Here is a 15,906-nt window from a genome sequence, read left to right on the forward strand (position 1 = left end):
TGTAAGAGGACCTTTTTAACCTTTTTAACAACATGGAATCTTAAATATGGCCATTTGATAAATGATGAAATAGTAACAATTTCATGCTCTAACGCCTTGCTGCTCTGTGAGCGTTCAGTGTGCTTTGGTGAACAAAGTGTAGTGTGAAGTTAGACCTTGAAGGAAAATGCTGTAAAATGTGTTTTGAGACCTTTCTGTGTGTGCTGGAGATATCATCGTGAAGGCTTGTGAGTGCACTTAAAGTTGTTGTTTTTTCATCCAATTCAAGTGCACTCATTCATGTATTGAATGAACCGATTACGTTCATAGAGGCTTGACGCCTCGTATCCTTCCTCTTGAGGTGCTCCGTTTGCCGGAGTGGCCAAGAATACACACATTTCTTACCAACTCGGTGGCTCAGCTCTTCAGTTCAGAAAGGGCCCCAGTGGTTTGAGTGAACGGGAAGGTTTCGAAGACGTTTCATTGTACCTTCGTGACTCCTGCTTATAGATGCCCAGTGGAATGTTTGGCAGTAGTGGAGCAGCACAAACCCGGGCGATGCTGCAGCAGCATCATCAGCAGCAGCAGCAGCCACCAGTGCCACCTCTCAGCTCCTCCCAGCCTAGTCTACGTGCTCAAGTGCCTCAGTTTCTCTCCCCTCAGGTAGATACACACAACCATGTACAGATTTAATGTGGAGCTGTTCATAACACACAAGACCAGATAAAAGATGTCTGGCAGATCTTATTTTTCATAGAAATGTGTTCTTAAGGACTTGGCTGGTTGAATACAGGTTTAATAAAAAAAAGGAATCAGTTGTACTGGTGGTCCCATAACCAGGGAACACAATTTGACTTTTGCTCAATCTGAGGTATATGCATGACGAGAAGCCAGCAGCGATTGTATCATTTCACCGGTGGGTGAAATCTCCACTTGTGCGTGTGTGCTTATTTGTTTTGTGTGTCTGAGACTCAGCGGAAGCGTTAGGAAGAAGAGCTGTAAGGAAAATGTCAGAGGACATTCCAGCCTTTTTATTTGCCCACAAAACTGCCTTAAATCAGCAATGTGGATATCTGCAAAATAACCGGGGAGTTGTTATACAACAAGGATATACAATTTGCAAATATGTGCTTGTTTTACTTAAAAATCTTCCCGTGATATTATAATACCAACTGAGGAGGACTGTAGGTGGGGCTGTTGTTCTCTGTGTAGCCTACATTCTGTATAGTCTCATATAACCTCTGAAATTATTTTACCCTCTAAAAACTAACTGTTGATAATGATAATACATACTTGACTTCATTAGCTATATTATAAATATTCTGATTAATAATCGTGAAATGGTGACATTTCCTCTGACAATAATTTGTCAAAATATTAATTTTATATGGTGAATAAATCCTGAAAAATAAATGTTGAAGACTGGCACACATCAACACCACCACAACATGTTTTTTTTTTTTTACCACATTCTATGCCTGTCGCAACCTCTTTGCTTTATAAGACTCCTCTGGCAGACCCTTCCTCCTCCCTGTTCCTCCCTGCATGCATGCAGCAGTGACTCGTTTCATCCCGTCAGAAGCTGCTTTTGTTCAGCGGTTGTGATTCACAATGACTAACTTGTCATCTCAACTTTCTCTGTCCCCGATCTTCTCCCCAAAGGTCCAAGCACAGCTCTTGCAGTTTGCAGCAAAAAACATTGGCCTGAACCCTGCACTTTTAACCTCACCAATAAACCCTCAACAGATGACCCTCTTGTACCAACTTCAGCAACTGCAAATGGTGAGTCAGTGTCCTTCTTTCCATCTGTGTTAGCAGCTGAATTTAGGTCTGAGGCATGTGTGTTGGGGGACCTAACTTTAAAGGAGATGGAACCAGGCAAAACATTTTAAAATATAAGATTAATTTTTTTTTATATTGACACACGAACATCCTATGAACAATTAAGAATGTGTCTATTTGAAAACACATGAGGAAAAAGTAGAGCTATGTATCTGATTTAAACTGCCTCTCTCCTACCAGGTTGTATTTTTCCCCTCCATCATTACATTCTTTTAATCGGTGTTTTGTGCTTTTGCTTCCCTTCATTTAGGCGTACCAGCGTTTACAAATCCAGCAGCAGATGATGCAGGCGCAACGCAATGTTTCCGGCCCCATTAGACAACAAGAGCAGCAAGTGAGTCCACGAATGCATCATAACACAAATATTATGATTCTCACATGATGAGGAAAAAAGCATCATGCATCGTTACGACAGGAGTTACGCAAATGTTTTGAAGAGATCGCCATGTGAACAGGTTACTTCTCGTTTAACGTGAGTCGGCATATCTGTCTTCCCTTTTTGAAATGTTGACCGATATCAGCAGCATGCTGCAAGAAAACCAGCCTGTTGAAAGAGGAAGCGCTTTTTCTCCTCACCGTTTTCTCCATTTCCCCTCAGATCATCCTTCCCTCCTCTCTTGTTCCCTTCTTCTTTATTTATTTTTTTCCTTCCTTCTTTGTTTAATCTTCTTGTTTTCCTGCTGCTCGAAGCGTTTGTTATGACACTTTGTGACACCGCCTCTCCTTGTTATGACACATTGTGACACCGCCTCTCCTCCCTCCTCTCTCCCAGGTTGCGCGTACAATCACCAACATGCAGCAGCAGATCCAGCAGCACCAGCGTCAGCTGTACCAAGCGCTGCTGATGAAGCAGCAGCAACTTCCCCCTCACTCCTCCTCCTCCTCCTCCGCCGGTATGCATAACCCCGGCGGTCCCTCCGGAGGCCACGGTTCCGGCAAATCAACCCACGACCCCTACGCAGGCGCACACCAGGCTCCGGGCCTAGCCGACACACTGCACACCAAAGAGCCGCCGTCTTCGCCCAACGCCTACAGCACCTACCCTCTCTGTGAGTCTGGGATGGGGACAGCTGAAACAGAGATGTTTGGCACTTTGTCAGTTTTGGTCAAACCATTTGTTCTGGCTTGTTGAGAATATTAATGTTCCACCTTAGCCCTTGAGGTGGTAACCTTGTCACGCATACAGTTGTCCTCCTACCACACTGCGTGGCCATCCACAGTCCATTCAGTGAATGCATCCAACTAGAAACAGTCCGTAGTCATTTTTCTTTAACAAGCACATGTTAAATTCCCATTTAGGGGATTCCATCTCGACGTCTGACAACATATGTGTGTTTTCCTGTTTTTGTTTTGAACTTTAAAGGTTTAAAAATCTTCTACCTCTTACTTTTATATGATGAACACATTTAAGAGATTCCTTTTCTGTGTGTGCAGCTGGACTAAATCCAAACATGAATGTAAACTGCATGGAGGTTGGGGGTATGTCCCTGAAGGAGCCCCCTCAGCCCCAATCCCGCCTGTCCCAGTGGACACACTCTCACTCCATGGACGGCATCTCTGGCAACTCCTCTAACATGGAGAACAACCTCAATAAGCACGGTATGTCGAAGAACAACACATTATTCTGGACTGCCCCCTGCACATGTGTTGTATACACTTGTTGCACAATGGCAATTGTGGCAATCCTATTTTAATTTCTTTCAGTAGATTCGATAGTTTGTTTCTGTACACATATTCTCCAACATATGAGCCTCTCAGACCGGTTTGAACGCTAGCTCGTCGTCACTCGCATTTCCCATCTGCCTTTTTCTCTGCATTGGTTTTCACACCAACTTGTTGACTCTCACTCTTTGAAATATCATCAGCTCGGGACGTTATTTTGAACACATTCTGTCTTCAGACCTTTGCTGAGATAAGTCTTATTCAAGCAGCATCCTTATTTTGCCTTCCTTGTGTTACGTATCGACGTGCATGAAAGACATCGAGAGCATCACAACACACGGAGATCATCTTACACTAGACATCGCAAGCAATGAAATGTTATTTGGAAAAAAGACCTTCAGTGCAAATTGATAGTATTTTCATTTGTTTTGTACTCAATTTAATTTCTACTTTTTAAAAAAAAACTTTTGCATATCCTAGGTGCCATATCTGCTGCCTCTACCCTGGGTCCCCCCGGGAAGCCCCACCATCTGGAGGACTCGTACAGCCCTTACAATCTAATGTCCCGCTCTGAGTCCCCCACCAGCCCAATGGTGCCCCACGACAGCTGGGGCCAGAGCCAGGGCCAGGGCAAGAGCCCCAATGAAAAGATCTCCAATGGGACCAACATTAACTGGCCCCCAGGTGAGGACAAGATCCAAATAGATGGCCACTCGCACTGCGACACACCTCTGGTCAACCCATCACAGGTGTTTTCATTTAGGTTTCCTAATTAGAAAGCGCCTCTGTCGTCGTACAGGGCCTTTTGAATGTGAAGTCCAGTGTGACTGAGCCAGCATGCACAATACCTTGACCCTGAGAATGAAGCGGCTGAAATGGAATTCAGATATTATTAATTTGATTCTTCAGACCTGTACTTTTCCTACAGTGAAATGTCCTCTGGGAAAACGGCCTGTGGTCAACTTCCATTCCACAGGGACATTTGACACTCAAATGTTCATGGTCCTCGGGAAGAACTGCAGCAACTGTAATACCGTATCAGCGAATGGGGATCCAAATTAAATAAAAAAGAGAAAGATATTAATGCACAAAAAGGTTTAATATTTTAGCTGGGCGCCAAATCAGTTTTGTAGGCCCCCCACCCACATGTTTCACATACAGCCTGATAATCGGCACAAGTTCAAAGGACAATGCCAAAGCTGCCATAACTCTGACTCATTAATGTATATCTTCTGCATCAGTTGCATCAGTCTAAGAATAAGTGTGAAGAAAGCAGTGACTTAGATGTCTGTGAATATTGCTCAAACTGTGGGGAAGTCATGAGATGGGGAAAAGTGCCTCAAGGTCCGATCTTTGCTTTCAAAACCCTCAATCGAGCGCTTCATTTTTTTCTCTGTTATAGAGTTCTGCCCAGGTGTGCCATGGAAGGGCCTTCAGAACATCGACCCCGAGAATGACCCCAACATGACCCCTGGCAGCGTCCCCAGCGGCCCCACCATCAACACCAACATCCACGACGTCAACCGATACCTGCTGCGGGACAGGAATGGAGGTATAAACAGGAGAAGGGACACAAATATTAATTTGAGACAACCAAACATGTGCTGTGTAAATAGACTGTAAGTGACTTCACTTTAGACATGCTGACGTCATGTTGCTGTCTGTCCTACGCCGCGTGCCCCAGTATCATGTGCTGCTTTGTTTTTTGTTTTTTTCTCACTGTCTCTGGTCACTTAACTATACGACCACATAGCCACTTCCCCAGCTCTGCCAGCTCTGCCTCCGACCAGCAACGACTGGCCAGTCTGTGGCTACTCGAGCTCTTTTCAGTCTCTTTCGTCCCCTGACGGAGAAGGCTCAGGTACACATATCCTCCCTCAATGTGTGGACCTGCCCAACCTCTTCCCATCCACGTTGGAGCCCTGATACAACCCTGTCTTAGGCTCCCTACATAACCTAAACCTGACCCGATCCCTGACCCGTGTTTATGACCCTTTGTTTTGTTGTTTTTTTACTCTAAGTCAAACCTAAACTTGTACCATCAGTGCCTCTTTTTTTTTTTTTTTTAGACAAAACCTTTAACGATGCTAAGAGAGTAACCTCACCTACACGTGACCTTCAACCATCTGTGCCTTTTTTTGACTCAACCCACACACAAAACAAGCCTCACCCCAGCCGGTCATGACATATGTACACACCCTGTGTTTTTGTGTGTGCTTTACGATTTGTTCTTCTTTTTTTTTCTTTTTATAAATCCAGGTCTCTATGTAATGAATATGTCATTTGAGATGTGATTCTTAAAATAACTGTTAGATACTATTCTTGTTTTTGCATGCACTCTAATTTAGAAGGAAGTCAGAAAAGTGGTACTGAAAAATAACCCTAAATGGATACAGGTTGGACATATGTGTCTACTTTCACTTCAGCTGGTATTTGTGTCTAAGGTTTCAAGTGGAAGCAGTGCAGCATTGTTCATGCAAAAATATTTGTTGAATTACATTAGGAAACATTCAAACCCACAGAAGCTACCGTTAGCATTAGCTTAACCAGTAAGGGAGCAGCCTTGTTGGGAGCCTTTTGACCAACTTAGTTGTCACGTCCCATCGCCGTCCGTTACTGATCCTCTGTCCTTCCCCCCGTCCCCCCGTCCCCCCGTCCCCCCCCCCCCCCCGTCTCTCCGTGTGAAGGCAAGCTGTCTGACATGAAGTCCACCTGGTCCCCGGGGCCCATCTCCCAGGGCCAATCCTCTTTGTCCCACGAGCTGTGGAAAGTCCCTCAGGGGCCGCGCAGCAACGCTGCCCCTTCTCGGCCCCCACCAGGCCTCACCAACAACAAACCCTCCTCCACCTGGGGCGGCAACTCGCTGGGCCTGGCCCAAGGCTGGAGCGCCTCCTACACCGCTGGTGAGCACTCTTTCGTAAACCGCGGTGCAAACAAAACATCATGTTGTTGCTACGGTTCTTTTTATTTTATTTTTTTCTTAGCTCGCAGAATTGAAAGACAAAATGTGTTATTTAGCAATAAGATGAAAAAAAAAGGAATTTCAACGTAGCCTTGATTTGAGGACAGCTTTCACTCAAATCAAAGCAAGAGATGTCAGATCTCTTTGGTGTATTTCACGCCCTGCAAACGCGGACGTGACTGTAGGTGTGCCCGTAGTTCACAGCTGCAAATGTCGCTATGTGAGGCCTGGGGGAACACACCCTCCGAAACTGACATCTTGAGGTTTACCGCCTCTGAGAGGAAGCCTCATTCAAGCATCTTATATGTGACCCCTTTTTTTGTTATAACATGTCCAAGTTCATGCCGAATGAAGAGGAACGCCTCTTGTATTATTGTTGTTAGACAAGAATAATGTGCGTGGAAATGGATAACGGTTGGTGGATGGTGTGTTCCTCTGTTAGAAGTTAAACCCTCTGACCTCGAGCCCTCTTAAAACAACATAATCAGTTTGAACAGTTTCTCTTTTAAGAGCTGTGTACGGTCACTTGTAATGTATTTGTCACATAGTCTCTTCGTCTTCACGTTTGCCTTTTGAACCAACTTCACTTGACTCTTAACAGGAAAAGAATCGCTTGTAAAATACTAATAACTAATTCACTGACGACATTTTCCTCTTCTTACACTTGATACATTATAACATTATTATATATGACATTTTTCTTCCAGAGGGAACCACCTGGAGTACTGACAGCCCCAGCAGGACCAGCAGCTGGCTGGTGCTGAGGAATCTCACCCCACAAGTACGTACCCTGGGCTGCTGATTCTTGCTAGATTGAAGCCATGGTGTACTCTTGAGTACAGCTGGCGTGTTATTATTATGAATTGAAAGATCTGGTCATGGATCATTCAGGTTCATGGGGTAGGGTTACTCGAAATGTACCAAATATATGATTCTGCACTTTTAATTTGATAAAGAAGTGTGCTAATAATTACATACAATCAACAGTCTCAGGCAGATGAAATAACAATAAATAAATAAATAAAACATGGTAAATGTTGACTGAAATTACAATGTGATATTGATGCAATATTTATTTTTGTGCTCCAGATTGATGGTTCGACTCTGCGGACGCTGTGCATGCAGCACGGCCCCCTGATCACATTCCACCTCAACCTGACCCAGGGGAACGCCGTGGTGCGCTACAGCTCCAAGGATGAGGCCGCAAAGGCCCAGAAGTCTCTGCACATGTAAGCAAAGTCTTTGACGTCAGCCGAAGTGGGCGGAGCAAACCGACATGAAGGGGAGCGTTCGCCCCTTCTTTCCCGAATTTCTTTTTCTATTACAGAGAAAGGAAACCTAATGTTCCCATTTTCTTAATGGTGTTTCCCCATGCTGCAGCTCAGCTCAGCTTTTTTTTTGGATGAGTGCAGACGATGTTATCACACGGGCGAGGAGGTGGCGATTCATCCTGGAGTCAGCCGTATTGTAATATAACAGTTTCGAATTGGAGGAAACATCAGCTCAGAGCCAGTCTGAGGTCACTTTGGCTGCATTTTTATCTCTAATTGTCGAAGGTTTGACCTAAATTTTTTTTGCTAATAGTGGCAGCCACTGCAGCAAGTTGCCATAGAAACAAAATGCAAATTGTGTGACCCACTTTTCATTGTCAGCAGCACGAAATGTGGTTGTGGCAGGGCACAAAAAAAGCATAACGGCATGGTAAAGCCCTAAAAAGAACAGAATCATGTGTTTAAAAAGTATGTCAGCTACACGCCGTCCCATTTTAACGTCAGGAACACCTTTTCACAACACGAGAACTATTGTTTCCTTATTTCTGATGGAATCATCATGGTGAGACTCATGGTCTCCTCTTTTGTCCTCCTGTAAGGTGTGTGCTTGGGAACACCACCATCCTGGCGGAGTTTGCCGGCGAGGAGGAGGTGAACCGCTTCTTTGCACAAGGCCAGTCCCAGTCCCAGTCCCTGGGGGCTAACACCACTAGCTGGCAGGCTAACCCAGTAGCCAATCAAAACCGGATGGGCGGGGCAGCACAGTCCCACCCTATGAACCAGTGGAGCAGCGGCGGTGGCTGCGGAGGCAAGTCCAGCGACCTGCTGTGGGGCGGTATGCCACATTACTCCAGCCTGTGGGGGCCGCCGGGCGGAGACGACGCCCGTGTGATTGGGAGCCCCACCTCCATTAACACCCTGCTGCCTGGAGATCTGCTGAGTGGAGAGTCCATGTAGGACGATGCCACGATACACTAACCGACCAACCACCACCACCACCATGTCACGTAAGCCATCGGTGGTGGGTGGGTAGAGAAAGAAAGAAAATACAAAACAAAACAAAAAATGTCAATATGAACAGGAGCAAAACCCAAGCAAATCATGTGGCGATAATCAGTATCAATTTGAACTGTGAATTGTGAATCAGATGGCTGGAGTCCCAACCACAGAGACTCCAGACTCCAGTCCTTCTGTTTTGCTGTTGTCCGTTTTTTGTTTGGTTTACCTTACCTTTTTTGGTATTTTTTTTAATGCATCGTACAAAACGAACTAAAACGAGACACAATACAAAGAAACCTTTGAAGTGTTTTTAGTTTTTTTCCATAAGTATACATGACATTCTGTGTGAAATTGTTTTTGAAGACTGTTTTTAGGAGAAGCAATCAAAGCTGCCATCTGAGACTTTTCCCTCCAAAAAAAGAAGAAGAAGAAGAAGAAAAGAAAATCATCCCAAAATAAGACTTAAAACGACCATTCCCAGCATGTCCATGGCCAATGATGTGGTTCAAAGACCTTTACTAGTTCTGTTCACGTTTGTTTCTCAGCACTAATATTAGCCTTAAGTGCTCTCTGGCCCAGGTCCTTCCCAAGCAGCCTTTTTTTTTGTTTTTGTTTTGTAATTGAAGAAATTGCTGAAATCTTGCACAGTTTCACCTCTGAACCAGCAAGTGGTACAGGACGTGACTGGTGACCAGCTCGGTCACTGGGCAGTAAGAAGTCCTGGCCACGTGACTGGCCCTACCAATCATCAGCTTAATTATTTGGGTTTCTCAAAGGGATTGACAGAGCTGTAAAATGTTCTCTCTTTTTTTTTTCTTCTTTTTTGTTGTTGTAGTTTTAGGCCCAAGCGCGTTTTTTGATATCTACAATATATAAGCTGAGAGAAGATTATTTGTCAACCTCGCTGCGTGTCTCTGGTTCCGTCCAGTGGCAACTAATCACTGCAGGCCCAGATCCTTCTGGGCACCTTCAATCCAGTCGCTTACTGGTGCTTTGTTGAATTTTCTATTGTCCGATTTGTCGTGAAGCCCAGCGGTCTGTACGGTCAGCCAGGACACAAAAAAAAAAGAAAAAGAACACAATTTCACCTTACATTGTGCAATATACACCAGAGACCTTTCTTCCGTCCATCCTCTTTACGTCCACCGGAGCTGGTTTTTTCTTTTGTTTCGTTTTTCTTGATTGTTGCTGATTGCAGCCAAAAGACATTGGAACTTCACAAACCGTACGTACCCCTTTTCAAAACTTGGATTCCCTCCAGGCCGCCGCCAATCCCCCTGAAACTGTTGGGGGGTGGGGGGGGAGAGACTCTGCAAAGAGGAAGAAGCAGCTGTTGAACTGTGCACGCAGCAAACTGTACTAAAGAGTGACACAATAATGCACACTTCCTCTCTGCATGCCACAGCCACACCCAACAGAGTGGGGGATCGGGCGGTTCTGGGTATCTGGCACAATACCAAATAAGAGGGGTTTCTCCTAATGCAGTAGACCTTCGAGTGTTCCTTGCGTTTGGTACAAACAGAAGAGACTAAGACTTTTATAAATTCAAAGGGTTTTATCATAGCACTTATGAAGAGCAAATCGCTTCACCTGCAATCTAATGAATCAACACAAAAAAAAGGAGCACCATAAACATTGAAGACAACAACAAACACACAAAAAAAAAACTGCTCTTTTATGTACTATATCTATTCCTTGGAAATGTGTGTGGCATTGTTCCTCTGGTAGCAGGATGAAGGGAAACAAAACTGAAATGCACCATTGGACTTTGGTGGGAAAACTGCAGTCGATGTTTTGTTTTCCCCCCGTCTTTGAACAATATCAAAGTGAATATCACTGTTACTCCAAATATTTCGCCTTGTTCTGTTTGGAGGCACCAGACTTCAGCCGGGTGGGGTGGGGGGGGGGGGGGGGAGCGTCCACTGAGTGCCTCCCCTTGCTGTGGCCGAGCGGCAGCCCCACAGCGCAGCACTTCCTCCTGGGCTCCACTTGACCCTCCCTCAGTCCGGCTCCTCCAAGACCGGCGAATCACGGCTCTCCGCCACACGCGGCACCTCCAACAGGAGAGGGGGCGCGTCACCACTCCACCCTGCTGTCGTCGTCCTGCCCCCCCCCCCCCCCCCTCTCATCTCTCAGTTCGTTGACACGCCGATCACTTTAGCTGGAAGATGTAATAGTCATATTTCTGGAATTTTTGCCAGTGTTCTTTTAATTCTCTTTTGGGAAAAGATCATTTTGACTCTGTCTGGTTATTTTCCATGTGTTATATTGTTGTAGTTTTTGTCTACATGCAGTGGTCTACAAAATACTGGCTGCTGAAGTAGCCCTTCACTGTTGATATGCAGAAACACTTTGGTCAGAGGTGCCTCTGTATGTTCATCCTGTGTATTGAATGCAAACCGAGGATCAATACTACAGAGCGTTATTGATTGTCTATTTGTTTTTAACTGATCATGCTTTTTGTGTTTAACAGTATTCGGTAGTACTTCCAGGTAGTATCTTAAGATGTGTTTTTGTTTTTTTTTTAAATAGAAAAAAAATAGGGTGTCTCAGACAGGGGAGGGGGGGTGTGGGTGTGTGTTGCTCCAAGCTGCTCCGCCTGCCCTGCAGGCTGTCCCCCCTTGCCCTTTGCCTAGCTGCTACGCTACGACCTCCTCCTCCTCCACCAGACCCAGTAGCCCTCCCCTGACCAGGCACCAACAGGCCCTCCGATCTGTTTCTATGCAAAAGACTAGAGGCTGGGGCCCTTTACAGCACGCCAAACCTCACTCGGGAATGAGCACTCGTACCCGGGGCTTGGCAAAACCCAAAACCCTCGCGCCCCCCCCCCCCCCCCCCCCCCCCCCCCCCCTCGTGCGCTTCTGTCAGCACTTCGGAATGGCCGCCGTTTCTGTAAAGTCAGGCTAAGCCACCAGAACACTGTCACGTACTGAAGTCCGAACACTTTATCAAAGATCGGCCTTTCTCTCCGCGCTGAAGACACTTCTGTCCACTTGATCTCAGGGTAGGGGAGCAGATGATACCAAGTAAGAGATGCAGCTCTCCGTATCTGTCCTTTCTACTGTGAGAGCAAAGTCTTAAAATGAAACGGCCATCGGCGCAACATGTACGGACCTCACGCCTCGAACTTAATCCTAATTGGAAGGGGAAATGCTTGTATTGAATCTTTTCTTTCCTCAAAAAGGTGGCCTATATTTACTGTTTCGGGGCGTGTCAAAGTTGCCAACATAATGTGCCAATATAGATTTGCTGTGTCGTACTGTATCTCCATTGAGAGCACTTCTGTTCCCTGTACGGAGGAGCTTTGATGACCTTTGCAGCGGGTGCAGCGGGGGACAGGAGGGATCAAACGAATGGGCAGCAGCATCACACCCTGAAAAGGCTGAGAATTCTTTTCTTTTTGTTTATGCTTTTGTGGGGAATGCCCCATGCTATGGAGAACATCTCTACTCATTTGGGTGTTCCAGTTTGCTACAGTGCACAGTTGATGATGGGTAATCCCGGGTACATATTTTTTTAAAACCAAAAATGAAAATTGCATTTTAACGTCATTTTTATGAAGTTTGCCATAAAAATCTTGAAAATGCTAGTGAAAAAAAAAAAAAGATTTCTATAATATGTTAAAGCTCTGCACTTCTAGCTGAAACGTCTCCGGCCATCAGCCTCTACTGCCACCATCTAAAGGAGTAGACTGGTGGCCGGGGTGCCTTTTTTTTTTTGTGGATGCTGTATTTATCTCGATTTAATGTGTGTGTCCCGCTCAAAGCGGGGCCCTGAACTGTACATTTCCACGGACCCAGATGGCTCGGGCCAACTGTATCAGCCTCACTCTCCTCGCTCTGCATCAGCAGGAGGGGAGGGGCACATTTCAAGAGGTACAAAGTCTTAAAAACATTTGAAAAACAAAAAAGTTTTAAAATACTTTAAAAAACGTTTAAAAAATAAAAATAAAATAAAAAAAGCAAGAAAAACAGGAAAAAGGCTACCTTTTCAGGACTTGCAGTCCTGCAGCACACAAGCAAAAATCACTATTGCCTGTTTCTGTAACTGCCTTGATCCAAGCTCAGACAGACCCAATAGCCGAGGACCTCCTCCTCCTCCTCCTCCTGCATCCTGCATTACCGGAGAACCCCGACAGTGAAGGGGGTTTCTCATGCTGCACCAGCATCGAGAGGTTCTCCTCTCTACAGCTCTGTTCTAGATAGCAGTGTGTGTGTGTGTGTGTGTGTGTGTGTGTGTATGTATGTATGTATGTATGTATATATGTGTGTGTATATATATATATATATATATATATATATATATATGTGTATATATATATATATATATACACACACACACACACACACACACACACACACACACACATACATACATACATACTGTGAGTTTGGTGTGTGTGGTATCACCTCTTCAGACTTCTTGGATCGATGACCTCCGAAACGTTTCACTTTTGTTTCAACGGTCTTGGCTTCATACACCTGAAAAATGAGCAATATGTATTTTCCCCGCAAATAAGTGATACGAAGGAAAGAATTTGGGTCGGGCGCGAACGGATACTTGATTGGTTGGAAGCATCGGCCTTCTCATGTTGGATATGCACGTTCCGGTTTTGATGACATATTGCAGTACTTTGAAGTGCTCGTACTGTACATGTGTATTTTGTTAGTTAGCCCGTCTAAAAGCCCAACCCAACCAGTCGATTAAAAAAAAAATGAAAAGAAAAATCACAAACATATCAAAACGAGACAAAATATTAAACACAAATACTTGAATAATGGAGCGCCAATAATGTAATGTGAAGTCAGTAAATCTTTTTTTTGTTCTCCATCTGACAGGTACACCTATAGGGGCTTTTAGAAAATATTAAAAACATGTATTGCATTGAGTTACAAATACAAAATCTTTGAGAGAGAGAGTGAAAAAAAAAAATGCAAAAGTCATCTTTGATGTGTGCTTGAAAGTCAGATGTTTGATTGAATGTGTGCACCAATAACTGTGTGTACCGGGCACGAGGCCCGCTGTCATGTTCCACTCAGTATGCTATATTTTGTGTCTGTTTATTGGTTTCCTCTTTTCTTTTTTTTGTTCTGTCAAAAACTATTCTGATAGACGTTGTTATTATCTTCTAACGTTGCACTGAGTGTCTTCTGCCCCTCACTCAGCTAATCGTAGGTAAACGAGTTTAAGTACTGAGGGGAGATGGTGACAATTCATGTGTACATGTTTACTCAAGGACTTAATGGATTCTTTTCATTCTATCTGTAAAAAGTTTATCTACCTTATAGTGGCTTTTATTGTGGAATAATCCAGTACAAGGATTATCATTGAGTATTGCACCATTTTGTTTCAATTATACAAGAAAAAAAATGGAGAAACAATTTAAAATATAAAAAGAAAAACTACGGGAAAAAAAACGTACAAAAAGGAAGAAGAAAAAAAAAAAAAAAAAAAGCAACAACAAAGAACTGTGGCCATAGATAGCTGTAGAAGGACTAGTAATCCCGATGTTAACTTCATGGAGAAATAGAAAGGGATAACGTGTGGGAGGTGAGTTTGTTACAAGACTCATTTCAGAGGTGCCTATCTTTTCTGTTTGTTTGTTGTTTGTTTGTTTGTTGTTTTGCAAAAGCCACCTGTCGTTTACAAGCATTTCATTCGTCGGAGGGTCAAGGAAATAGGAATTTATAACAGGAATGTTCGAAGAAGAAGACGAAGAGGAAAAGAGACAAATTTCATCTTCCATCAAATATGGACATGGATATCTTTGCGAAATGAAGATGTGTGCTACTTTAAGAACTCTGGGATTGATCAGTGTTGTTTCATTTCAAGTTTCAAGTTTTTATTTTTATTTCAGCGTCGACAGACTATCTCTGTGTGTTCATTGAGTTGTGGTTTTGTATTTCCTGTAAGCGACGCAGTTTGCTCAATATCTTGCACACTCATAAAAGATGTGGATTTTTTGTCTCAGGAAGGCCAGGGTTCCAGATAGCAACTCCATCATTTCTACATGTAATGTGTTTTTTAGTTATGTTTTGTGAAAGAAGCAACTGAAAACAATTAAACTCCAAGCAAGCACTGAAGGTCACGAGTTTAACAGAATATAGAGAGTACCAAGTAACAACAACAAAAGGTTTGTAGCAAGTTATATATTTACCAAATAAGACTTAAGAATCAACTTTGAAAAACAAAAAGTGGAGTGCTTTACATGTGAAATCTAAATATAATTGCTTTACATTTAAACTGATCAACGGTTTGATTGTGAAGAGAGAAAAAAGAGACGGTGACAGAAAATGCGTTAAATATGTTTTGACTTTAAAGTTTCCATCCTGTCGTTCAGGAGCATTGTGCAAGTATTTAGTATTATTATTTCTAAGTCATCTCTCCTGTCTGTCAAGCGCGTCAGTTCCGGTGACGTAATTCAGTAGTTGGGAGATTTGGGTTTTCAGAGACGGGTTTGAAGAGGAGGAATGAAGCTGGTTTTTAAGGATCATGATCTATGCACAAAGTGGGAGGAGTCCAGGCCCAGCTGCTGTTCTGCTGCCGTTTGTGGACTCGAGACTCTGGGGTTCAGGGTTTTATGTCGGGGTGTTCTTGTTTGTTTATTCCTCTTGCTCAAATGTCCTCCAATCGACCCCCTCTCCTCATTATCATGGACATCTAATGTCTGAGTGAAACTCGACATTGCGTCACCATGCTGTGTAACCCTGAGCGCGTCTCCTTCTGCTAAAGCACTGTGGGTTGTACTGAGAGACTTTTACGGCTCTTGTGTTCCTTCTTTTTGTTAATGGGAGGAGGGGAGGTGGGTGACTGGGGGGTACTTTGGCTTTCTCTTTACTTTGGAAAAAGAAAAAATCAACAAAAAAAAAACATTAAGGAAAAATGTCTGTAACTGAAATACAAAGTTGTGGCTTTTAATGTTGTTAATTTTGTCTCCTCATAGAATGTGATTGTTAAGGACATGCACCGGAAAAAAATGTTTCCATAGATTATGGATCTTCTTTCGGACTATATTAATAAATTACAAATTTTCTTGGCTGTTACTGGGTGTCTTGTCTCTGTTTTTCTATGATTCTATCAGTGGTTTCAAAGTGTTTTAGTTTTTTCTAACTTTAATCCATACTGAATAGGTATGAATTAAATAAATAAATCCAACAGTTTATTAGGGGTTGGAGATATGACAATGAACGT

At 43.7% G+C, this 15,906-nt stretch overlaps 1 protein-coding gene across 1 annotated transcript in view; it reads left to right on the forward strand.

Moving 5' to 3' along the window:
* LOC117734738 (trinucleotide repeat-containing gene 6C protein-like) overlaps nt 1-9,773 on the forward strand; it is a 43,795-nt gene extending 34,022 nt beyond the window's left edge. Inside the window, exons 13-24 of the mRNA XM_034539039.1 lie at nt 490-642; nt 1,642-1,761; nt 2,072-2,155; nt 2,594-2,870; nt 3,256-3,420; nt 3,964-4,167; nt 4,886-5,035; nt 5,237-5,344; nt 6,171-6,386; nt 7,153-7,226; nt 7,535-7,674; nt 8,316-9,773. Coding sequence (XP_034394930.1) covers nt 490-642; nt 1,642-1,761; nt 2,072-2,155; nt 2,594-2,870; nt 3,256-3,420; nt 3,964-4,167; nt 4,886-5,035; nt 5,237-5,344; nt 6,171-6,386; nt 7,153-7,226; nt 7,535-7,674; nt 8,316-8,673 — 2,049 coding nt within the window. The 3' untranslated portion in view covers nt 8,674-9,773. The remainder of the gene's footprint in view (nt 1-489; nt 643-1,641; nt 1,762-2,071; nt 2,156-2,593; nt 2,871-3,255; nt 3,421-3,963; nt 4,168-4,885; nt 5,036-5,236; nt 5,345-6,170; nt 6,387-7,152; nt 7,227-7,534; nt 7,675-8,315) is intronic.
* Nucleotides 9,774-15,906: the final 6,133 nt, after the last annotated feature.

Source organism: Cyclopterus lumpus, chromosome 1 (assembly GCF_009769545.1).
Source record: "Cyclopterus lumpus isolate fCycLum1 chromosome 1, fCycLum1.pri, whole genome shotgun sequence".
Classification (NCBI taxonomy): domain Eukaryota; kingdom Metazoa; phylum Chordata; class Actinopteri; order Perciformes; family Cyclopteridae; genus Cyclopterus; species Cyclopterus lumpus.